Genomic DNA, 26,701 nt, shown 5'->3' on the forward strand with positions numbered 1-26,701 from the left:
AAACTACTCAACATCAAGATGCAGTATATATATATATATATATATATATATATATATATATATATATATATATATATATATATATATATATATATATATATATAAATTCCTTCTGAAAAAAGCTGTCAAGAATTTCACCCAAATACACATTTTAAGAAATCAAAATGAAAAGGCATCCTTTTCTTTGGCCCAAGATTGTTCCTTCTAACAAACTGCAACCTGACTTCTGTTCCTCATACTGTAGTTTTCAGGTTTTAAAAAGTTTTATGGTCGTATTTATGTGCTCTACTTTCATACATCCAGGTTTAAATTCTGAAAGTGTTCTTGGTCTATTTCAATTTTTTTTCTTGACTAGTTGATTTCTCATCCACTAGTACCAAGAATAGTATCACTTACTCATTAACCGTAATTGCATTATCCTGGTCATGATGTGTCCTGAGGACACCAGGAACATGGTGGGGAAACACCCTGAATGGGATGCCATCCCAACACAGGGCACAGCTCACTTACAATCACACCTATAGGCAATTTACTGCACCCATTTAATTTTTAAAAGTGAGAAGAAAACTTAGAGAAAGCTACAAAGTAACAGAGATTATGTGATATTATATGCAAACAGTAATTTAAGTATCAATTACATGATTATGTTTCTTTAGACTGTGCCAGATGATGTCAATAATCAGTCATGATATACACTACCTGTTAAGGGTGTTTTGCTGGAACTAATGATTATGGCACTAATTTCATCAATGAGGGTTGGAGGACAAGGAGGATCAGGGACTATTTTGCACCTTATTTTTATGTCACTCTTTTTACTCAACTCAGTTTGTCTAATAATTAATAATATGTACACCATTTTTTTGTGTGTTTTATAGACATATGGATCAAACATAAAAATGTCATCACATTAATTTTGCTTCCTTGGAGGCCTGAGGTAATCCAGTGACAGCTGCTGTTACTCATGCAGATATGTCAACAGCTGGAGTTTTAAACTGCTGTTTGCACTGTGATTAGTGAAGGCTAGTGATGTGAGAATACTTCTCTCTTCTTTAAGAAATAATATTTACACCAATAGCAATAACCAGCTCTTTTTTTTTTGCCCAGCTCATTTCTTTTTTTTAACTCATGGATCAGAAGAAATTTTAAGGAAGGAAATGACCAGATTTTCTGTTCAGGAGACACAGTTACATTTATTAAAACCAACATTACAAAGCATTTACATGGTATCAAACTGATATGACTTGCAGGAATCAGGAAAAACCAAGAAATATATATATAGCCATTCACATCTCCAAGACAAGTGTTACTGTCACATGTGAATGGTGATTATACTTCTCACAATAGAGAATCCCAAAGAGCTGGCTCACAGCACCACTACACGTGATTCTTGCTTGTATGTTTAAACACAAACAACGCCCTCCTCTGTGTCTCGATTAACTTTGTATATCTCTACATTAGTGCTGCACATCAGCTGGAGTAGAGGGACACATAGGCAAACTATGGGTGACCAGTGAGCTGAAGTCCATCAGCATTAAATACAGCATGCTCAATCATCCTTAGAAGCTCCCTTCAGGCTGGCCTTGAGTTTTTTCTTCTCTTTCTGTCCCATAGCACGGTACACCTTTTTTCGCTCTTCTTTCTGCCGCTTCAGCTTCTCTGCTTCCTGTTTCTCCTTGTTTTTAAGGAATTCTTTGTGCTTCATGTGTTGTTCTGCTTGAGATGACTTCTTCTTGTGAGAGTAGATGGTGCTCAGGGCATCGAGCAATGCTGCCACCTGGTGCAGAGGGGAAGAGGAGTTAAACTAAAGTGGCAACACTACAACACACACACTTGTGATAGTGCAAAGTGTGCAATAGACTTGGATGATAAATTTACTGACATGAATTGTCTGCGGAAATTCTAATTATAAAAATTATATTAAAAAAACATTACTTCTGAGCATCTTGGATGCTTACATTATACCGTGTTTTCCCTTATGATGATGAAATTTTATTCTCGACTAGCTTCCGATATTAGTTAATAATTCATAAGGGTAACTATATTGAATAAATTATAAATGGGATATAATTAGTAAACAGACCTCGACACACATTTGATTGCCCCATAGGCACAGTGCAAAAATATAGCTGCAGTGAAGCAGTTTATTAAATTAGAAATAATGGATACATTTATATATAATTGAAACAAAAAAGATCTTAAGATCATAACGGGTTACTAAATTATTTGAATTGCGAAGCTGAAGCACATGAGTATAAACTCCTTTTTATTCACTTTTGCAGCACTTCGTACACAGAACCGAAAAATGTAGCTCCAAACAATGAAAATTAAGAAATGGAGCTGTAATATTTATTATTGCAGGGGTCAAGCACATAATTTATTTAAAATCATCATTTATTAAAGTGGCACTGGTTGCAATGCTTTAAGCTTTTTTCTTTTAACCGCAGTGCAACATTGCCTCATATTCAAACAGCTGTAGAGCAAAAACAAAAGATATGCGGTACATATGATAATACACATATCCAGAGAGCCTCTAGTGGCAAATGAATAACAGAACACCTTCCTACAGGTACCCTGCACCATGGATTTTTTATATATATTTGGATGTTGAAAAAATCCTTAAGGCATAATTCTTATATTTAAAAGGCAAAATGAGTTTTTTTAGACATTATTTCAATGCCCTGTGGAAACTGCTTAAGCATGACAGACTAAAAATGCTGCCAGTGTTTCCCTCAAACTGAAAGATAAAACAGGTTAGCTGAGAGGTTTAAAGGACAACAAATTTTTCCACAGCTGCTGTCACAATTTCCCTGCCTTCTAAGATTATTATTAATTCATAAAACACATCCAATTTAGATTTATACACTCTAATCAAGATAAGCTGCCTAAAATGATGACAGTTACAGATTGACTTTCAATTTTAGTTTCAATCGTGCCATAACATAGAACCATCTAGAGAGGAGTGTTAAAGATGCAAGCAAAATTCAATAAGCTGAAACAAGTAATATGTTCAGAATCTTACAATATCCATCTAAGTACAGGTGGGGTAGGGGACAGGGGGAAAATAAATCCACAAATTTAACCTATACCTTTAAATTCTACAGTATTTATTTGCACCAATTGACAGTATAAATTTAAATTTGTTTTTAAAAGATCAAGTGCTCGCAGAAATGTGTTTAATGTGTGTCTAAAATTGAAACAGGGCCTGGCCACCTTCCTGCAGTGTTTTAGGCAAGCATCTGTGCTGTTACAACAAGAAACAATTACTGTAGGTCTACGAGGAATATCTGTTTACTAGATGGAAAGCAAAACATGATGGAAAAAATATAACGAGATAAAAAGATAAGACTTCTTGTCCTGTTTACAAAATATTTGAGAGATTTCATGGGGATTGGTTCAGAAATTAGCTAGTACAGTGTGTCCAGTGTTAATGCTGCAACAGGGATTAAACAGATGCAATAATTGGAAAGTTATGCTCAGAAGACATCCTTGGTGGATTAACTTTAAGTCTAATTGTAGGTGTTTCAAAACTGCAAGAAAATTGAATTAAATTCTTATAGTGATACATAACCACACTGATTGCTTACCTTCCTCTCATGAGGCTCCCTGATCACGACGGGTCTTTGCATATCTCTAGGGGTTTTGCCCCTGGCCTCCTTGTGCTTGGGTTTGCTCTTGAACGGTAAAGCTTTCTGCAGATCTTTGGGGATATGGAGGGGGTTGAAGTGTCTCTTCTGCCTCACAATTGGCTACAAGGAGAAAAAAAAAAAAAAAAGAGATGTTATACAGATGTTTCATTAACATGAAATGAAATGGTTCAGCGGTACAGTGGTGTTATTAAACAAACAGGGATGCTGTGCATTTAAAGTAGGATAACACTTGCACATGAGCGAGAGCGAGAGAGAGAGAGAGCGAGAGAGAGAGAGAGAGAGAGAGAGAGAGAGAGAGAGAGAGAGAGAGAGAGAGAGAGAGAGACCTAACACACATTCTAACCTTCTGATAACCTGACTGAAGCAGACCTAACCAAACCAATCTTTTAGCAAGTTGACAGCTTTTGCTTTATTCTCTGGCAAATTTTGATAAAGTGTGATCTATATCTGTGATGAAGCTGTTACATTCCAGGAAATTGTGTGCAATCCTTGGGGGTTACTGCCATTTATTCTTATAAGAAAGTGTCCATATTTATGTCCTTTTCAATCTACCCAATGAAAACAAGTGCACTACCTTGTACAGAGAGTCTTGGTTGGGTTGGTTCCTTATCCCCAAGTCATGTTTAAGCTGTCCAAGTGTCCTCATACCCATCCACGTGTCCTTCTTACCAACAGACATCAGCAGAGAAGTTACAGGGTTGTATAGCTGAGGAACTGAGACAGGATACCAGGATCGCAGGAATACAATATCTACAAAGACACACAATGGCATAAATAAAATATTGACATTCATTCATATGCAAATGTATGGCATGGTGTAGAACTGATCTTTACACATGAATTCGGAAGAGGAGTACAAGTCCCAATAAAACAGACTGTTACTAATATAGCTATGTGCGTTTACTGTGAATTCTTGTGAAATGTGTGTTTACTGTGTCGGAAGAAACAGTTCCCTATTCTTTTTAGAAAAAAAATCTTTCAAATCACACCTCACACGAAAAACTGCAAATATATGCAAACAATATTTCCCCTTAAAATCGCAAAGGTTTCCTGACTGGAAGACAAAACACCACACTCACACAACCGATTACAAATGTTATTATACTTACAAATTAGAGGTGACGTATGACAATTTGCAGAGGCTTAGAGATCTATATTGGATAGGTTTATAAGAAATACACTAAAACATCCAAAATAAAACAAACAGGTTTTTCCCCCCATTTCAGGAGAATAATCAAAATTGTAAAATAAAACTATATATTAATCTTGCCAAAACTTCTTTGCATTTTGAGCTAGTATTGCTTTAACAACAGGATATCCATACTTTTAAAAAATTAGATTTTCCATATTTTTCAAGCTCTAAAGACCTAAACTACAAAATCTCATACTAGTCAGAATTCCAGTTACGGTCCACTTACTGGGCTCTTTTAGGTCACATAATGGTAAAATGAGCACATGCAGGTAGCCTGACTGCACTAGGTGATTCAGTGGCCCTCACCTCTGTGGATCTTTTTATTTCTCTGCCTTCAGTAGTGACATAGTTGGTGACTAATGAAAAAAGAAATTCCCTGAATGTAGCTTGCACACCTATTACTGTCAGCACACTCAAATCCTTTGGGTAAGCTCAAAATCCTCTAGAAAGCTTTTTTTCCTTTGGAATATATGAGGTTCACTGCTTTGAGTGCAACTCTTAGAGATGGGTAAGAGTAGTGTTATCTTGGCAGGGAGTTAAACCATCATTAGCAAAGGATGAAGGAGGAAAGGAAAATATGCTAAAATATGCAAACCCCTTGGCTTAGCAGTCTAACTTTACACTGCACTAACCCTGCATTTCCAAAATTTTTAACCCTTTTTTAAAGGATAATTTAGATTTCCATATTTTCCAGAATCCATATAAATGACGTATCTGGCATTTGATTTGAACCCACCAAAAAAAGCAAAACAAGACAGACAAAATGCTTACCATTGCTAACACTGGGTGATTTGTTTACAAAGTACTTTTTTATTTATATAATTCAATCAGGGAAGGGAAAAAAGAAAATGCAATGTGAGGTTGAGCTGCTGTGAGTCACACTGACAATCCTGTGTAGTAGTAATAACCATCATATACATGATGGGGAGTCATATACATATCAATTTCCTGCCAATCCTGGCCCATTGTATGCCAGCTCAGACATATCAAAAACCATCATGACCTAACATCAGGCCTGGAAGAATTCTGACTACACTGTGACGGCAAAAGAGAGAGAGAATAACAGGATCCAATAGAATACACGATCTTGCACTGATGGAATAGCTTAGATTTTACTTGGCTCTTAAATTTGGACGATCAGCATTGTGAAAGAAAATACAGAATTTATATCGTTTTCCAGTTGGAAAGTTGCTGAGCTGGTGGTAGTGAGCAGGTGGTGTTTGTGAATTTTTGTACCTTAAGCTTAATTATATCATATCTTCGACAGCTTCTGTTCAACTTGGTGTGTACATTAACTGCTGTATACTAAAATCCTGTATAATGTTTTCGGCAGGCTGAAGAATAAAAAACCATTTAGCGAATTGAATACAGAGAATACTCAGAGTACACTATACGATGCATTTTTGCGAGCTATTTCTAATGAAACTGACCCACAACTACACAGTTTACCACAAAACAATAAGACATTTTAGCCTTTTTGTGCCCAGTAATTGTGACCATGACACAATTAAGTTTAATTCTTATATCATCTCAATAATATTCGAGCAGCAGAAAGAAATAATTATACCCTCAAGGTAACAAAACTGGCACCACATCCTGGATAACATACTACTATATGAATTGTCTGGCAGTACTACTTAAGGCTTGCTAGTTCGTGCACATAATAGCGTTTTGGATGCAGGTATTATGAAATGTTTAGCCAAAAGTATTTTCCATTAGCATTGTCTTTCAAAAGCAGCTTTGCCAAGTACAAAATCTAACTTACCACTCATCAGAAGTCTGTCCTCAAATGTGGCTCGGAAGGCTCCAGATGGTGTCCGCAAAGCCTTTTTAATCTGACCTTTGATCCCGCTGACCGTGCGGATAGAGGCTCCTTCAAATTTCGCAACCTCCAGAACAGTGTTAAACATTCCCTAAGAAAGCAAAGGAAAAACAGTGACATGCAATTACAATCAGAAGAAACCAATTATTTTTGAACAACAGTTAAATAAAAATATATTTTTTTTCTTTTCAGCTTAATCAGAGAAATCCCAGCATTCTCTCTGTTACACTGCCACTGTCTCCAGCATGACACATTTTAACCTACCAAGCACATGAAATGAAAAGTCCTAGCCTCCCAACTGGCAGTGTCAGAAAAAACAAGGACCCTGCCAGCCTCCTTGCACATTGAGAACATGGTTAATTACACCCTCTGGAGCACAGGGTCACAGATGGCATAGATCACTGAATAAAACCAAATTCACATCCCACACATGCACATAGCAGTGCATGTGAAAATCGTACAAGGGCGGCTGCTGTACTATAAAATTAACCATTACTTCTAAAACATTTTAGACACGCTATGTGCAGCACTGCTGCATCTGTAAATAGTAGTTTTACTTTGCAGGATGCCCTACCTGGATAAAGCAGGTATTCTTAAAAATCTTATAGGGGTTTCCAATCAGCTTCAGCTTCTTCACTATGGTCACAGATTTGTCCAAGTCCAGAACAACTCCAGTGGCTGCAATGCGGAAATTTGCCTAAGGAAATTGAGATAGTTAATAAGAAATTAAAGTGGAAATGCTCTCAAACAGGAAACACAGATAAACAGGTTAAAAGATATTTCAATTTGAGCTGCAACAACTAATGGATAAAATCAATAATGAAATTCATCGTCACCGAATGCTGTTATCGATTAGTTGTGCTGTTGAAGTTACGGGTTATCGTGACAGCAAGAGAACACTGCCGCATGCGAAAGGAAAAGGTGTGCACCTCAAATCATGTGAGCAATTTTATTTTAAACGCAACAAAAAAAGACTGTAATCTGGAAGTTATGCAAAGCGGAGTTTGTGTTGGATGGAAGTACCACAGTGATGCACAAGCACATGAAAAGAACACACACTGGTGAAACATCAGCATGGTATGTAAAAGCCGTTTACATGCTGCTTTTTGCGCCACTCGACTGCTGCTACTGCTGTTTTTTTTTTACATGTATTCTTGGTTATAGTCGTTATAGTGCTCTTTGCACAATACTGTATATTCAGAGTATACAGTAGGTTTACTGGTCGGCGCTATCTTGTGTTGTGTATTGTCCCACACAGTCTTGTGTTGTCTGTCTGTCTGTCTGTCAGTTTTTTGTCTGCACGGTTTGCACTTTATGTAGCTTTATGTTGTTTATTGTAGCACCAGGGTTCCGGAGGAACGTTGTCTCCTTTTCACTGGCGAAAATGGTACAGTTTAGTGACAGTCTCACTGGATCTGGCAGGACTCACGAGCATCAGGTTATGCGATCAGATCGCTCGCAACATAGTGATGAAAAACATTCAATTAAAACGGTGCAAACAATTTTTACTCACGGTCGTGGTTTTCAGCAAATGTTTTTGCATTTGTACACCAATGCATAGTTTTTCCTTTTTTTTTGGTTTTTATTGAGCCGGTTGGCATGTTGTGTTTCTCCGTTCCATTCGCTTTTTACAGCATTTATCTACTACAACAGTAACTTATCTGTTTTAAAACGTGACTTACTGCGGCTTTACTATGTTTAAATGCTTGTGTTCAATGATTGTATATTTAAATAATGCATATAACATTAAATTATTATGCAAAATTAAATTATTATATTTCAGATGTTATCTTCACAAGTAAAAAAAGTCAAAAAAAAAAAAAAAAAAACAATCTTATATAAATTATTTTAAGAATAGTTGTCAACATGCCATCTGCAATTATTATAAAAAATAAATCTCCCATGCACTCCTCAACAAGAGGCCACTATAAAGCTTTAAAATGTCAAAATTAAAGATAATTAAACTCAATATGCGGCTTCTGCGTTTTTAAAAGCACACTTTTATACATAAATACCCTGAATTAGGGTTTTATATAGTTATAAGCAAAACATCTTATTTTTTATATTTTTTTAAATGATTAATCGAAAAATAAATAAATAATAATCATCCGATTAATTGACTATCAAAATAATCGTTAGTTGAAGCCTTAATTTCAATATGTTAAAAATGTTACTTGAGTCCCTGCAACACTTTGAACAGCAAGAAAGCCTGTCCCCTGGGGTGTGATGGGTCCTACAGAGTAATGTGAAAAGAGAAATTAGGGTGAAGAACACCAAAAATTTGAAAAATTTACCCTTCTTGAACTATACTATCGGAAGTGGTAGCTCTCTTACCCCAGACAGAGGCACCACAGTGCATATGTTCAGGAGTGTATTTAAGCAGGCGATGGCGGCCATTGTGGTCTTCGATGTGGTAGAGAGGAATAGTCTGGAAACGTCTCCAGCCTAACGACAGAATGAGAGGGTCACGTGTCTTCAGGATACGACTATGCCAGCGGTGTTTCTTTAGACGCATCTATAGTCAAGAGATAGCACCAAAAAAAAGTCAGTTAACATTTTAGTCAACATTCTGATCAGGAAGTCATGAACTCTCAAAGATTCATATAGAGAACAAGGACATAGTCAAGGTCTTATGATTAATGCTCACCTGCAGATATCCTATATTGCCTTCACTGGCTCCCAAGCCACCCAGGATGACTGGATAATGTGGGTCAAAGTTGGTAACAAACTCGCAAGGAAGCGCAGGGATTTCCAGACGCACATACATGCCAGGTCTGAAGCCCTCATATTGAACACGAGTCTCATCATCCATGTCCTCAAACTCAGCTCTGTTAAGCTGCACACACACACACACACACACACACACACACACACACACACACACACACACACACACACACACACACACACACACACACACACACACACACACACACACACACACACACAGAGAGAAACTTGTTAGAGGCATATAACCTGTGTGATTTTTCCCCTGTTGGACATACATGATACTCAATTTTATTTAGGTAAATAAATTACTGTCAATTATTCAAAAGATTAAAAAGCTGTTAATTATTGTTCAGAAACTTTTAAGTTACATGCCTAACTGGATGATTGGACATCCCTTACTTAACAACATTATACCTATGCGTGACTATGTTGATATCTCTGATTCCCAGCTAAATTGTAATGAGAGTTAACGGTATGATTGTATTTTTTATACATAATTATTATATATTTCCATATGATTTTCGTTCCAAACTGCTGTGTAAGAACATTCATATTCAGTTATGGACATATCATCAAACTTTTATCTTGAATGACTAAGTTCAGAAAAGGCAAAAAATAAATAAATAAATAAAAAATAAATAAATAAACAGATGCTTAAATGTTAGGAGGAATATAGCTGTGACCTCTGACCTCAGCCTGCTTCTGCATCTCCTCTTTAAGGTCGTCAAAGTAGGTAGCATCTCCATCATCGTATTCTGCGTTGAACCGCTCCTTCAATCTCCTCTTCTTTTCCAGACGCTTGTTTTTCTGAGTTTCATCATCAACCTTCACCTTGGGTGCCTCCTCCTCCTCTTCCTCCACCTCCTCATCATCTCCCTGCTCATTATAAGCATACACAAATAAATAAATGAATAAATAAATAAATGAGATATGAAAGAAAGTTGTTCTAATCCCCATACCTCAGCTGCATCCATTTTGCCAGAGTTTGTTTTGTGAACCTCTCCAGTTTCCAGGTCCTCAAAATCTCCATACATTTCATCTAGTGCAATGAGAATAAATTAGAAAGAACAAACACATTTTTGCTGAAAGAGAAAAATAGCCAGATAATGTCCTTACCATCCTCTTTAAGCAGAGTGGCAGCATCTTTGTCTCCTTCCCATTTTCCAGTTACAAAGCAGTCCCTAATTGAGGCCAGCATCTGAGAGGAAATGTGCAATAAATTCAGTTTCCTGAGTATTCCAGAGCTTTTTTATTTAAAACAATGAAAGCGGAGGGATTTAGATAAGGCAGTGTGCTGAACACATTCATTACCTCCTCCTGTTCCCAGTCATGACTTTCATCAGGCTGGAAACGTGAGCAGTCCACGGCATCCGCTCTTACTTTCTTACTCTTCTCTGGTCGACTAACACGGAACAGCCCACCCAACTCCTCCTCCTCACTGTTTACTTCTTCCTCATCGTCTCCCATGACTGCAACAAACAAATGATAAGTACAAACTACCTTCCTCTCAAAACTCTCTTGCCTTTACAAGTCACAAAGGCAACAACAGAACTCTATGTTCCATAAAAGCCTACGTTCTACTTTTATAGGAGAAGCAGATCAATTTTCAAACTTACCCTGTATAATAAATCAAAGCGTATCCAGAGATTTAACGATGCTTGTGATTTGCTCGCTCACCTGTACCATACACCAGCTTGCGTAGGTTAGCTGCAGCACGCTGCCGTCTCTGATATGCTTCATTGGCTTTCCGGGCCAAATCATCTTTCCAGCGTAGTGCTCCTGAGAGACACGGGTCAAACAGAGGCAATGAGAGGAAGAAAGGTAAGAAAAATGTGTGGCTACACAATATGTCACCCATTAACAGCTTGTGATACACTGTCATCATTTATTTGATCACATTCTGTGTGTTCTGTTGCCAGTATGTTGTTTGATTATATTTATATCATAGAAATAATAAAACTCAATGATATAAACTTCAGTCAGTAACATTGTTAACCTAAAAAAAAACACATTAAACAGAAGTTAATGAGGATCAAAACATCATTAATTTTGGGTTGTGGTAAACCCCCCTGTAAGTTCCTTGTTGTAAAATAAAAATAAGAATCAGGGAACAAAGTGGTTTAAAGACTCAATAAAGTGACTGAGAACATACCAGCAGTTTCAGATCCCAGCTCCCCTTCAAATTCTGCTTCCATCTCCTCCTCATCTTCTTCGACTTCATCCTCCTCCTCCTCCTCATCTTCATCCTCCTCCTCATCAGGAGCAGTCTTTAGCTTTGCAGCTTTTCTAAGGCTTGATTTAACATTTAATTGTTCTTCCATTTTTGTGTCGCTATCACTGTGCACCTCCTTTTCATTGTCGTCATCGTCGTCGTCATCATCATCATCATCATCCCCCTCCTCCTCAGAGCAGTGACCAGAGTCTGGGGGTGCTGAGCTTTTTTTCTTAGGTTTCTGTTTCTCCTCCATTTTCTCCTCCAACTCCTCTTCATCCTCCTCAGTCTCCTCTTCTGATTCTTCACTATTCTCTAGGTCGTCATCACTATCTGCAAATACAGGCATCTCAACCACAGGCCTAGTGTCTTTCCCACTTTTCTCCAGCTTCTGTCTCTTCACCGGGGGAGCGTCCTCTTTTATAATTTTTCTTCCAGGGTTTGAAACTTCACTCGTGTCCTGTTTGCTGCCATCATTGCTATAGTCCTCTTCCTCCTCATCATCGTCTTCTACCTCCTCCTCCTCATCATCATCATCTTCTACCTCCTCCTCCTCCTCATTATCATCTACTGCTTCCTCATCTTCATCATCTTCTTCCTCAACTTTTTCTTCCTCGCTTTCACCTTCATCGGACTCCTCTTCGTCACTTCCTTCCCCGTTGTCTCTCTCTTCTTCCTCACTAAAGACAGCTTTTCTCCTCTCTCTCTGAGTCTCTGGGTCAAACACTCGACTCTCCACAGGTCCTTCCTTCCCACTGTTAAAGAAACACAAAGGCTCAGATGATGGGTATACAAGCGAAATGAAGGGGAAATGTTCAACCAACCAAAATTAACTAAAGGACAATGTAATAGAACCTTTTCTCCTGCACTTCCTCTGGAGTCAAGGCTGCAGTTCCTGTGAACAGTGAAACTTTGCTGGCAGCAATCTTGGCATCCAGCGTCGCTTGTGTGCCCATGAGGGACTGCATCAGCTCCGTAGCAGGACGTACCTCCTCCTATCAGAAAAAAGGCAGATGCTCTTTTACAGAACGTGCAACAGCAGCAGCCACCATACCACACCAACATGGTTTAAAAAAGGAGGCCTGAATGCAGGAACTGTTTTCTGATTTATCATCAGTGGAGTGGGCAATATCCCTAACTGTAACATCACAACACTCATGATGGAAGGATACAATTTCAATTTGCTGAGCTGTACCTATTGTACAGTAAAAAAAAAAAACTTCTATATTTCAAATAAACCATTTAGGTAAAAATGAAATTTTTTATCTTCCAAACTGCAACTTGTTAGCTGCAGCATTTCAAACATTTCACAATTTAAAAATAATGCAACTCTATTAAGATTTGTCATGTAAATAAGGCAACCTTTGTTCAGGTAGTGTAAGTGAAGTACAACCTGGATCATTAAAGCTCTTTGACAGTACAAACGGCACAATGTAATGTACAACATACGTAAGTAAGTAAAATAAAAGGCTCAATCTCCATTTACATGTGTACAGTTTTCTGTAATAAAGGTTTTTAACTTCACTCTACTTGTACATCCTGAAACAGAGTAAAAAAAAAAATTATAATTCCTTATTAAACTACATTTTTAGATTTTTACAATATGAAGCAGGTTACATGTTTTGTTAAACCATTTATTTGTGATTATATGAGCGCGCTGCTGAGTTTAATATATTGTCTAAATCTGACCAGCTGCAAAGCAAAAATCGCAGAGGTATATTAATGTACTAAATCTCATGTGTCATCGTTTGTAATAAAAGCTCACCCACAGGGACAGAAACGTGTCTGTAAAAAAAGTATGTTCCACATAATCTAAGTCTAAATATAAAAAGATTTGTTTTTAAATTATGGTTAATTATTAGTATGGTATGACATTTTCTGTAATGTACCATTTTTTGATAACTCCAATATAACAGAGCTAAAGCTGTAACTAAGGTTTCAGTCATGTGGAGTTTCTCATTATGACAAGATGCATTGCATTATACATTACATAACTGGTAAGAAAGCAACTGTTTTTTGTATGTTAAACTAACTAAACTGATTAAAATTATGGTATGTTCTTTAAATAAAAAAAATAAAGAAATAAAAAAAGAATAATTAGCACATATGTATAAATGTTAGGAAGTGCTGGCATCAATTTTAGGGGGGAAACAGGAGAGCATCACCACATCATTCCTATTACAACATGTTGTTTAAACACTAATAAAAATAACAATAACTGGAGACGCAAACCTTATTGTCCCAAACACCATTTTTTTGTTTTAATTGTTTAATTTTTTTTTTCTTCAAACAACAGACTTGGAAATAAACCCTTTTCTGTGGTGTGTTTTTATTAATAAACCTCATTAATGTAGAAACACTTTTTATATACAGTGTCATGGGCATTAGAGTCATATTGCTTAGCCCTGTTTACTGCTATTTAAAAACAGTGAACATTTTTCAGCAAAGAGAAGAAACAAATTGACCCGACCTGATCCTGTTTGATGTGACCAACAGGCATGTCAATGTACACTGCATCTTTATCGTACACCACACCTCCAACCCCTGCCATGGGAGCATACAGCAGTCTCTCCTTCTCATTTAGAGCTCTCTTCTTCAGAACCTCAGGCAGTGGGCACGGGTCAGGAAGAAAGCTAACGTCTGATACAGAGAAGTCTCCTACTCCTGTAAAACATGTTTTAATGCATTGTAGTCCAATCAAAAACAGCATTAACAGTGTTTTGAGAAACAATCAATAAAATATTCTCTGTCAATCAAATGTTTTGAGACTTTAGTATCTAATCTAAATATCTAGCTTTTTAAAATGTCACAGAATATGAGTCTGTTGATACAGAAGGATTACAGATGGCCTTTGTACCTGGAATGTGAACCTGGCCTTTGTTCTTTAGAAATGTCCCACGCAAGTAGCCATACAGAGAGACAGTTCTGTCACACTTAGAATCTACTCGAATAGCTTCTGGATCAGTGAGATCTTCCATCCTGAGAGTACAGAAAAGTTTGATCAAACATTCATCATCATTTTGAACTTTAAGTGAACAGCTCACATTTTGTGCAGGGAAGTGGTGGATATGGGACCACTAGGAACACTGCACATGAGGAGGCCACACACTCTGAATGGGGCGTCAGTATATAGCAAGGCACAATAAAAAAAAAAAACGCATTGCACCTACTGTATAAGCAATTTAGCACTGCCGGTCTCCTCACTGGCAGAAAATTTAACTCCTACATTAACCCGAGTTTGGCGTCAAAGAAAGGACCCCAAAGAAAGTTTTCTTCTCCCCTACACTTACCGATCAGCCACAACATAAGGGTGAGACGTTTGCCAAACCAGCTGCCTAAACTTCATGACGGAAATAAATCGTCCAAGGTTCCTCACTTCCTGTGTCTGGTACTCTCCATACACCATCCCAGACAGGTAAAACAGCTTGGCTCCCTATTACATAAAGAGCAGTTGAGTGTATATATAAATAAAATATGCTTACTGATTTAAAATTGTTAACACCTAATAATTTAAAATCATGTTGATTTTAGTAATATGTGGCTTTTACCTGATATACTTCAGTCCAGAAGCGATGTTTGAGGCGCTTTTTGGTCTTATTGAGTGTCTTGTTATTTTTAAAAGAGTCCAAATGTGTGAGCACTCCCATAACACGTGGGAAACCATGGACCTGACAGATGTTAAGGAACTCAAAGGTTTCCATTTCAAAGCCAAAGCTAGCATCTATCAGCATCAAGACCTGGTCGAAAGAAAAAGAACTCAGTCAGTTAAGAGTTCAGCCTTGAACTCATACAATGTTTCATACGCGACTCACCAGGTCTGCAACCTTTGCCAAATCGATCATGGTATTGATATCGTTGTTACACTCAATAAAGGTCAGACGCCTCTTCTTCCCTACAAAGAAATGGACAAAACTTTAAAACTATGTATTAGTCTTTTAAAATATACTATGTGTATAAAGAAATGTTTTGCATAAATGCATAAGAGCAATCACTAATTCACCTGATACTATAGTTACAGGCCCACAGATGTCTGAAAGCTTCTGCCGTGTATAATTTTTGATTAGGCAACGGATGAGGGTGCTCTTGCCCACTTTCGGAGGTCCCATCACAACCACCACAACAGGTGGAGGTTCCAAAGGTGTGCGGTCTACCAAAGGTATGTGATGCTTCTTAGTCTTTATGTCTTGGGTCCTATATAGGGAAAATGCATATATTATATATATATATATATATATATATATATATATATATATATATATATATATATATATATATATATATATATAAAAAATATTATATATACTATAACTATAACTATATATATATATATATATATATATATATATATATATATATATATATATATATATATATATATATATATATATATATAGTGAGGAAAATAAGTATTTGAACACCCTGCAATTTTGCAAGTTCTTCCACTTAGAAATCATGGAGGGGTCTGAAATTGTCATTGTAGGTGCATGTCCACTGTGAGAGACATACTCTTTTAAAAAAAAAAAAAAAAAAAAAAAAAAACCAGAAATCACAATATATGATTTTTAAACTATTTATTTGTATGATACAGCTGCAAATAAGTATTTGAACACCTGTCTATTAGCTAGAATTCTGACCCTCAAAGACCTGTTAGTCTGCCTTTAAAATGTCCACCTCCACTACATTTATTATCCTAAATTAGATGCACCTGTTTGAGGTTGTTAGCTGCATAAAGACACCTGTCCACCCCATACAATCAGTAAGAATCCAACTACTAACATGGCCAAGACCAAAGAGCTGTCCAAAGACACTAGAGACAAAATTGTACACTTCCACAAGGCTGGAAAGGGCTACGGGGAAATTGCCAAGCAGCTTGGTGAAAAAAAGGTCCACTGTTGGAGCAATCGTTAGAAAATGGAAGAAGCTAAACATGACTGTCAATCTCCCTCGGACTGGGGCTCCATGCAAAATCTCACCTCGTGGGGTCTCAATGATCCTAAGGAAGGTGAGAAATCAGCCCAGAACTACACGGGAGGAGCTGGTCAATGACCTGAAAAGAGCTGGGACCACCGTTTCCAAGGTTACTGTTGGTAATACACTAAGACGTCATGGTTTGAAATCATGCATGGTACGGAAGGTTCCCCTGCTTAAACCAGCACATGTCCAGGCACGTCTTAAGTTTGCCAATGACCATTTGGATGATCCAGAGGAGTCATGGGAGAAAGTCATGTGGTCAGATGAGACCAAAATAGAACTTTTGGGTCATAATTCCACTAAACGTGTTTGGAGGAAGAAGAATGATGAGTACCATCACAAGAACACCATCCCTACTGTGAAGCATGGGGGTGGTAGCATCATGCTTTGGGGGTGTTTTTCTGCACATGGGACAGGGCGACTGCACTGTATTAAGGAGAGGATGACCGGGGCCATGTATTGCGAGATTTTGGGGAACAACCTCCTTCCCTTAGTTAGAGCATTGAAGATGGGTCGAGGCTGGGTCTTCCAACATGACAATGACCCGAAGCACACAGCCAGGATAACCAAGGAGTGGCTCTGTAAGAAGCATATCAAGGTTCTGGCATGGCCAAACCAGTCTCCAGACCTAAACCCAATAGAGAATCTTTGGAGGGAGCTCAAACTCCGTGTTTCTCAGCGACAGGCCAGAAACCTGACTGATCTAGAGAAGATCTGTGTGGAGGAGTGGGCCAAAATCCCTCCTGCAGTGTGTGCAAACCTGGTGAAAAACTACAGGAAACATTTGACCTCTGTAATTGCAAACAAAGGCTACTGTACCAAATATTAACATTGACTCTCTCAGGTGTTCAAATACTTATTTGCAGCTGTATCATACAAATAAATAGTTAAAAAATCATACATTGTGATTTCTGGATTTTATTTTTTAGATTATGTCTCTCACAGTGGACATGCACCTACGATGACAATTTCAGACCCCTCCATGATTTCTAAGTGGGAGAACTTGCAAAATAGCAGGGTGTTCAAATACTTATTTTCCCCACTGTGTAGATAGATAGATAGATAGATAGATAGATAGATAGATAGATAGATAGATAGATAGATAGATAGATAGATAGATAGATAGATAGATAGATAGATAGATAGATAGATAGATAGATAGATAGATAGATAGATAGATAGATAGAGTTATACATTCATATAAAATAACCATACCAGCTTTTTTTTCTTTTCATAAAGCTGTATTATTTGTGTGTTTTTTAAGATACAAATATTTCTCAATGCACCAGAATAATTTTTTGAAAGATTTTGTAGCAATCAACAAAGAAACTTTTAAAATATATTACTTTTAATGATTTTAAAATTGAAAATGTCATTAATAAGACTTGAAGGAATAACAACTGACTCAACTACAGCAATTTTATACAATCTATTCTGTCACAGTAAATCTCATACTATTTTGATTTGCTAAAATACGATTGATTATCCTAAATTTTACAAAAAAAAGCGTTAAGTTTCTCTATACAGAAATACTCCATTACTCATCTTTTTTTATATTATACAGTGGTACCTTGACCTACGAGTTTAATTCGTTCCGTGGACGATAAGCAGAGGCGGAGGGAAAACTCTTTTTTTTTTTACTATCACTACTGTACACTACATATCCCTAAACTTTTATTTTCTTTACTTTTTCTTCTTTGCTTATCTTGTTTTGTCACAATCTTCACTTTCTGGCTTCGCTTCGCCATCTAGCAGTGGCGTCTCGAGCTCGTACCTCAATTTTTGCTCGCGTAAAAAAGCAAACAAATCGACCGAGTGACCGCACGTACCTCGGAAAACTCGTACATTTATGCACTCATAGGTCAAGGTACCATTGTATAATATTAATATTTGTCTACAGGGTCAGAGTAAGAACATGTTTAGTCTGCTGAGGCTTGGACTAAGGAATTGAATGGATAATAAACACTACTGTATGTGAAAATCCTAGATCTGCCGTTTATAAAATACTAACCCATTACTATGACAATACCATGATCAAGGTCACAGTGATCACAGGTTTTCTTCATTGTGATGTTTCATGTGAACATTAACTGAAGCTCTTGATCTTAATCTGCATGATTTTTCCCCCCATTGTGCTGCTGCCAAATGAATGACTGTTTAGATAACTGCCCCAACGTGCAGGTGTTCCTAATCAAGTGGACAGTGTGTGTATACTCCAGAGTTACTAAAACTCTATCAAATGAGCATATATAGCAAAGCATAATGAATAGTACATAAATTGTGTAACCTTAGAGGATGATGTGTGGTTTTAAAAGTTGGTTTAAACTTTTACACTTCCACATTTCCACGTTTAAATTCCTACAGCAATCAATTTTCATTTGATCTAATAATTAACAATAGTAAACTAAGCAAATAATGGCTGATACAAGGACCTTTTCGTGACAGATTTTACACTTACCGAACCTGAACTACATTGAGCTATATCCGAGATACCAAATAGTCTTGAAATAAAAGACTACAGAAACTGCTGTGAAATCTAGATTGGACACAATGATTAAATCCACACTCTAATGAAAATGGTCACTTTATTGCACACACTCAAAACACCCATCCTATTTACACTATGAAATCATATTCCACTAACCTGTGGAAGGTCCGGGCCATGCGCACGGCCGAATGCACTGAAAATGCTTTTGGATTTCTTTTGCGCTCATCCTGCTCCAGCTCTGCCCCCTGACCTCGCTGTTTCCTCTTCTTCTTCTTTTCAGCCTTAGGACCACTTTGCTTCTGCTGATGCCGTTTCTGCTCCTTTGCCTCCATCTTCACACCTCTGGGATCTGTGCTTGTTAAAAGACAGCTATTGGTTAGATCACAAACCGAAATAAATCCACCGCTGTCTTACAAGAACCATTACTAGTTTATGGCCTGTTCAAGATTTCTTGAAATAACAAGGGCTCTGTTCTAAAACCTGAGGATAACCAGAGGTGGGAAGTAACGGAGTACAAATACTTCGTTACTGTACTTAAGTAGATTTTTCTGGTATCAGTACTTTACTCCACTATTTGTTTTTCAGACAACTTTTTACTTTTACTCATTACATTTTTACACAAATATCTGTACTTTTTACTTCTTACATTTTCAAAACCGGCTCGTTACTTTAGTTTTAATCCACTGATTTGATGAAATATTATTTTTTTCTTTTCACTGCGCGCTGATTTCAGCCGAACAACTGATTTCCTGTTACTGCGCGTCTTTTTCAATCAGTTGGTGTATAAAGTCCTGACTCTCACTCTTTACGAAGATAGGAATCAGCAGGCAGAAGGCAGTAAGAAGTTTGGGGTTAATGTGGATGAGACAGAGGGAGTCAGTAACGTAAATATGACTGAGAACAGACACATTCATGATCATTATCATCTTTTCTCTGCTTGTGTTCTATATGTGGATCTTCAGCCTGGACACATTCATTAGGTTTCAACATTTTTTATTAGTTTTGTATTTATATATATATATATATATATATATATATATATATATATATATATATATATATATATATATATATTTGGCTGTCAAAATTAAAATTATTTTACACTGCACTAAATGTTATTAACGCGCTATCAATTCAGGGCGCATTTCTGTTTTTACCATTTTTATTTTAAAAAATTTAAATAAATAAATAAATATGAAAGAGGCGAAAATAAAACCTCCAGCAAAACATACACTTATTCACGACGTCCCTTCTTTACTTAGATATAAAATAAATAAATAAACTCCACCGAAAAATAATTTTAATCAGTAAACTTTTGCTTTATTTTTGCACAAAGTCTCAAATCAAACACCAAATCCGCCATGTTTTACACAATTTACCCTCTGGGTGGCGTTTTGTGGGTTTTTCTCTCATAATGGCGACACGAACATAAATTACTGTCTTTATTGAGCGTACAGATAAAAACATCATTTAAACCTGTAAAATGTATATATTTATTACATTTATATATATTTTATATATTTATTACATTTATATGTTATATATATATATATATATATATATATATATATATATATATATATATATATATATAAGCTTCTTGACTGGAAGAGGTACAGTTTCTCCTGTATCACCTCATTAACTGTCCGTGTGAAAACATAGCAAAGGCTTCTGCACTATTTGCACGATTGCTACTTTTTGCACTTCTGGTAGATGCCAAACTGCATTTCGTTGCTGTGAACCTGTATTGTGCAATAACAAAGATCTATCTATCTATCTATCAAATATTAATATGATGTGAGGTCCAGTTAACAGCTAAAACAGGTAGAAGTAATAACTACTTTTTACTTAAGTACATGTCAGAGCCAAGACTTCTTTACTTTCACTTAAGTAAAAAGGTATAATCAGTACTTCAACTTTTACCCGACTATTTCAAAACATGAGTATCTGTACTTCTACTTAAGTAAAGTATGTGTACTTTTGCAACCTCTGAGGATAACGCCGTTTTATTTTATTTTTGTCTACTCGCAAAACACTGAATTCCTGCTGGCTGTTGTAAATAGTTAGCCATAATGGCTAAAGTATTTCGTTATGCGGTTAGTAAACATTCAGCTTTCGAATGTTCTAAATAAACAAATGACTTGAATAAAACAAACTACCTTTTTTGATCTTGTTCTTCTCAAAACCACTGGTGCCGAAAATCACTTCAAACTGACCAAATGGGTTTGTATCATGTCATAGTCCCAAGTCGTGAGCACCACCAAAGATTTTCACGTGTGCACCACATCCGGGACTCGTTCCGTCGCGAATATTTCGTCCGGGTAAACCAAACGTTAACACGTGTTCCGAGTTTGAGAGTTCCGCGAACAAGGTAGAATTGCATTTAAAGTATGTAATATTTTATGGGGGAATAATAATAATAATAAAACAGTACAGTACAAAAGTTTGCTTGCTCAACATTTTATTTGCAATAAATTATTGTACAAAATAAGTGATTATTTACATTTCCCCCCCACAATCCTGTACTTCTACAATATAATGATGAAATAAATAGGTTTAAATTATGTAAAAACTGACCAAAGGTCTTAAATAATACAATAATCAGTAAAATCTTGCAACATGAGAATTCTGAATAATCTACTCTTTGGAAGAGGTATACAATAAATTAATAAATAAAACAACTTTAATATAGTGATACTGCTTTCCCACCACAATATCTTGGGGTAAAAATTGCAACATGATAAGTAACATGAGATTCACACAAATCTGCTACAGTCCTTAATCACATTTGAAAGTAAGTGGACTAAAACATTCATTTTCTTCTTCTTGTTCAGTCTTTTTTTTTTATTATTACTTTAACAGTCTTATTGAAGCTCCATTTGTCCATTAATCTTCCACCAGCCTGGTTCCATCTCACCAAGAACTTCCTCCAGGCACTGAGAAGACAGATTTGGTAGTGGGGCCAAAGGCTTCTCCTGTGCAGATTCATCCCACAGACCACTTCCACCCTGAGAATATGGCATAGGAGAAGTATTATCCAATCCCATGTCCCAAAATGCAGAATCTGCAGAGTCAGGGGAGGTGGACTTTAAACTGTTGAGAAACCCAGACCTCACAGTGCCATGAGGATAAGGAGGTGGAGGATAAAGAAAGACCTGGCTCTCATCTTTGCTGCCATTTCCAGTGCCTTGCATTGGTGGGCTCCACAGACACTCTGGTGAGCTTTGTGCTCTCACAGAGCCCCAGCCAACTGCAGTAACTTCCAAATCAGAGTGAAAAGAGGAAGGACTTAGGCTAGTGCCCATCAGCCGGTCTTGGCGTGGTCTGATGGATGGAGTGCTGCAGTGAGCTCCACTCGGTGAAAGGCCAAAACTTTGTGGAGACAAGTCAGTAAAGAAGCAGTCCTGCTCACTGTCTTCTCTCAGCTGAGGTTGAGTAACATTAAATGCTGGTTGTCTGCTTTCTCTTACACCAACCATGTGGGGTGGCAGGAAGGTGCTGGACAGTGAAGAAGTAGCTTCTGGTTGAGGTGAGGTTTGAGCATTTCTGTTCTTTAAGGTTCTTGCCCTCTTATTCTGAAACCAAACCTGTTTAAGGCAAAAAGAAATGCAAGTTTGATTAAGTAGTGCACAACAACCATGAAAACATCTATTTATCATAACATAAAAAGCTAATATGTAAAGGACTGCTTTTTTTTAAGCATCTACCTGAATTCGTGACTCTGGGAGGCCTGTGGCTTGAGAAAGACTTTCTCTGACACTAATGCCAGGGTATGGGTCCACACTAAAAGCCATTCTGAGGAGCTCCAAGTGCTCTTTGGTGAAACTGGTCCGCTTCCTCCGGCCTGCAATCTTACTGGCCTGAGATGCTCCATCATTACCTGTTTTTAATTTTATAAAAACAAACATCATTCTTAATGTCAATAATTTTTTACATATTTAAACAATGGAACTTAAACCTCATCAACTTGTCCTTACCAACAATGCTGTCAGACCACATGGCTGCAAATTCTCTTTTCTTCAGACCTTAGTGCAGGGCCAATAAGACTTCAGCTTTTAGCTGGCAGAGCCGATCAACTTCTTGCTACTTGTGAATCTGACTCGGTACTTAGGCCTGGCACTATTTATCCCAGAATTCCTTGGTCCAAAAGAGGGTGGAGTTACTTAGAGCCTGAAGGTGAGAGCTCTGTGACATCCACTAATGATCATCAGCCATTTTCACCTACCACACCTCAGTTCACACCTCATTTATATTCAGATGTAACAGCAGCAACTTTTTTGTTGTTTATTACAAATACACTTCTTATGGAATTGCTTGAGGATTTAACATGTAAGGGCAACCACTAAAATTAACTTGGAAGATATAATTTTTTTTAAATAATGCTTCCATGACATTCATATTATTTATGAATATAAATAATCTAGATGTGAAAATGTTTAAATTGACGTAAAGACAGGCATGCACTGCATTATTTGCACATGGTATTTGTTCTTGCAATAATTTTACATTATGATTATTATTATTAATAATATAGACAGATAGATATATTAGATAGATCGATTTTTGTCTAATGATCTTAAGTTTTTTATTATCTACCTGTGATGACAAAGAAAGCTCTTTCTTATTAATTACCTTTATGTGATATGTATATATGTTTATCGTAAATAATATGAATGTCATGGAAGCATTATTTTAAAAAATTATATCCTCCAAGTTGATTTTAGTGGTTGCCCTTACATGTTAAATTCAAGCTGTGTTGAAAAGTAAAAACCAAAATGTATTTATAATGTAGAATCTACAGTAATATTAAAATATAACAACTAATAATTATTATCCACAAGAAGAGTTGTGGCTTAGACAAAAGTGTCAGGACTGAGATCCTTAAGCTTGATTACCATAAGCTTGATTTATGCAAATAAACTTGATTAACCTGGTTTATTGAAGATGTATGGGTGATTGATATGCTATCCTAATCAATTCAATGGCTGTTAATGGTTGTACATGATCAAAACATTACATTTAGAAAGTGACAGAACTGATATCTCATGATCCACATCAGACAGTAGCCCTGTGACTGGTCTTGTGTGGTGTGTTCACACCTTGTTAGGATAATCTATTTTAGCAATGGATACATTGACTTTGGCCTGGCACGGAAGATTAATCATTTTGTCAAATTCAAAACAGTCATGCTGTGAGCATACAATCCAAAGACTCTAAGCCATACACCTACTCCTGCTATTGTCATGACAAGAAAATTACTGCCTTAAGAAAGGCCAGCACTTTTCTCAGTATTTTGGCAATATATATTTTTTTAATTTAGGTTACAATTAATCCAATACAGTTCACAGGTTTTATTATTGTTTACATTAAATTAGAAATGTAACTAAGTATATGATATAATTAGTATGGCCAGAAACTATCAGGACTATAGTGCTTTATCAACAAAACGAGACAAATTTTGAAAGGTCAAATTTGGAAATGATTTTTAAAAAATAGCTTAAAACACCAAAGCACTAATTAAAATATATCAGCCTGGTTTAAGAGCTCCTTATATGTGCAGCTTTTATAAACATTGAAATTATAATATTTAATATAATACTTTCAAATACAATCTTTACACAGCATTTTAAATCCTAATTATCTGTTCCTAACATTTTAAACGACACCCAACTTTTAAAAACAAAATTAGAATAAGACCCCTGATCCTGACCTAGCCTAACTACAATCGCTTATACATGTGAGATTTAATTACAAATTTGCCATGAGGTCAGGTTTTTGAGATTAAACCCAGCCTTATGAAGCTTTTTGGTAGTCTGCTCATTAAAGCTACATAATCAAGTCAAGTCAAGTCAAGTTTATTTGTATAGCGCTTTTCACAACAGACATTGTCTCAAAGCAGCTTTACAGAAAACAACAGTAAAGGTGAAGGTGTGCGTTTGTCCCTGATGAGCAAGCCGTGGCGACAGTGGCAAGGAAAAACTCCCTTAGATGATATGAGGAAGAAACCTTGAGAGGAACCAGACTCAAAGGGGAACCCATCCTCATATGGGTGACATCAAAAGTTTGGTCATAAATCTTTCAACATAATGATATATTGCATTAAAATGTCCGTCTTTCAAAGAAGGAAGCCTAATAATAGTTAATCAAGGTAAAGGATCAAGAAGTTATCAGTAAAGTAAAAGCAGGTTATGGCCTTGTAGACTCAAGTATACGATAGTATCAAGTGCAAATAAAGTAATTCCCAATTCAACTTCTGAATCTGAGAATTAGATCTATCTCTAAAATTTATTTTTTAAGCATTGTAATGTATTATACCTGTTCATATATATCAATCACATAAAATGCAAGAGTACATATAATGCTTTTGTCAATCACAAATGTGCTCTTCTTTCAAATTATAGTAGTGCTAAAATACAATACAATAATATAGGAAAATACTATCATTCTGAGACACATGGTTTAGCATTACTTTGTTGGAAGACAAGTTAAAGCACATAACATCTTTATTAACTATTAGAATGTTTACTTTAAATAAGGTACATATTAGCATTATATCTGTGTGGTCATATTTACATTACACACTAGTGTTGAAAGGACACGTTGACGTCATATACGCTATATTCAACAAAATGTAGTGGACCATGGACTATAAGATTCATATGTGCTTTCTGAACATCCCATTTGCTGTTATAATAACTGCCACTCTTTTGATAATATGTTCCACTAGATATTGGAGGGAGCTACAAGGGTGTTTATTAAGGTTAGGTACTGATGTAGGGTGAGGAGGCCTGGGGTGCAGCCAGGGCTACAATTAATCTCAAAGGTGTTTAATAGGGTTGAGGACAGAGTTCAATAGCAGGCCACTCAAAATCTTCCACTCTGTCCAACCCATGTAAATCGTCATTCTCTACAGGGGCATTGTCAATTCTGGGATGGATTTTGGTCCTCTAGTTTAGGAGAAAGGAATTTTATTTTACTGCATCCAATGAGATTCCATACAGTTGTGTGCCCCCAGCTTTGTGGTAACAGTTTGAGGAAGAACCACATACGGCTGGAAAAGTCAGATGTCCCAATACTTTGTCTTTATAGTGTTTATTACTTCATTTACAGAGATTGTAGAAAATGTATAGTGATAAAGGCCAAATAACAGTCTGCAATTAGAAGACTAAGATAAAAATTTTTAATTACATCTCAATGACAAATTAATCAATTATCGACAAAAAACATTTAAGGAAAAATACAAAAATCTGCTTAACATGATGAATCCATCCTACTTGTATGACTATGAGTAGGTTTTCCTCAACAAGATCTTGTCCATGGGTGTGGGTGTGTGCGTGCTAGAAAAATATGCACATGATTACAGTTAAGTCATCACTTGGACCATGTCTGTGAAAATAACATTATCCAAATCTGTTGCAAAGTCAACCTAATTACAATAATACTTTTTTAAATTATTATTCATTATATTAATGTTTGATATGTTCCATTTGAAAATTGTTTTATTTCTTGCAGAACAAATTGTTTAACCTTTGCTACCTTACTTCTCTTACCACAACAATTAGTTATTAGTAATTTATTAACTAAATCCAGTTACATTTAATGTTCACCTGTAAGACAAGTTGGTTTTTGTTATTACTTA

At 36.5% G+C, this 26,701-nt stretch overlaps 2 protein-coding genes across 5 annotated transcripts; both read right to left on the bottom strand.

The window, feature by feature from the left end:
• Window positions 1–1,163: 1,163 nt before the first annotated feature.
• bms1 (BMS1 ribosome biogenesis factor) lies at window positions 1,164–21,397 on the bottom strand. Of its 4 annotated transcripts, XM_083557287.1 has the most exons (24): window positions 21,222–21,382; window positions 19,219–19,411; window positions 15,604–15,794; window positions 15,416–15,495; window positions 15,152–15,340; window positions 14,894–15,036; window positions 14,461–14,582; window positions 14,074–14,267; window positions 12,459–12,598; window positions 12,148–12,358; window positions 11,544–12,117; window positions 11,069–11,170; window positions 10,703–10,860; window positions 10,508–10,589; window positions 10,351–10,430; window positions 10,082–10,270; window positions 9,309–9,497; window positions 8,996–9,176; window positions 8,836–8,894; window positions 7,236–7,358; window positions 6,605–6,752; window positions 4,222–4,397; window positions 3,585–3,746; window positions 1,164–1,774 (listed from the first exon to the last, which is right to left on the bottom strand). In XM_083557287.1, exons 2-24 carry the CDS (start codon window positions 19,392–19,394, stop codon window positions 1,547–1,549), a joined length of 3,897 nt encoding a protein of 1,298 aa, XP_083413413.1. In that variant the 5' UTR covers window positions 19,395–19,411; window positions 21,222–21,382; the 3' UTR covers window positions 1,164–1,546. The 4 variants fall into 4 exon arrangements, with proteins under 4 accessions (XP_083413413.1, XP_083413412.1, XP_083413410.1 ...); XM_083557286.1 differs by having other exon boundaries at window positions 10,082–10,267; window positions 11,544–12,358; window positions 21,222–21,397; XM_083557284.1 differs by having other exon boundaries at window positions 11,544–12,358.
• A 519-nt stretch (window positions 21,398–21,916) lies between these two features.
• On the bottom strand, window positions 21,917–23,182 carry mxtx2 (mix-type homeobox gene 2). Its single transcript, XM_083557271.1, has 3 exons — window positions 23,040–23,182; window positions 22,770–22,942; window positions 21,917–22,649 (listed from the first exon to the last, which is right to left on the bottom strand). Exons 1-3 carry the CDS (start codon window positions 23,059–23,061, stop codon window positions 21,927–21,929), a joined length of 918 nt encoding a protein of 305 aa, XP_083413397.1. The 5' UTR covers window positions 23,062–23,182; the 3' UTR covers window positions 21,917–21,926.
• Between the last annotated feature and the right edge of the window lie 3,519 nt (window positions 23,183–26,701).

Source organism: Silurus aristotelis (assembly GCF_946808225.1).
Source record: "Silurus aristotelis genome assembly, chromosome: 12".
Lineage (NCBI taxonomy): Eukaryota > Metazoa > Chordata > Actinopteri > Siluriformes > Siluridae > Silurus > Silurus aristotelis.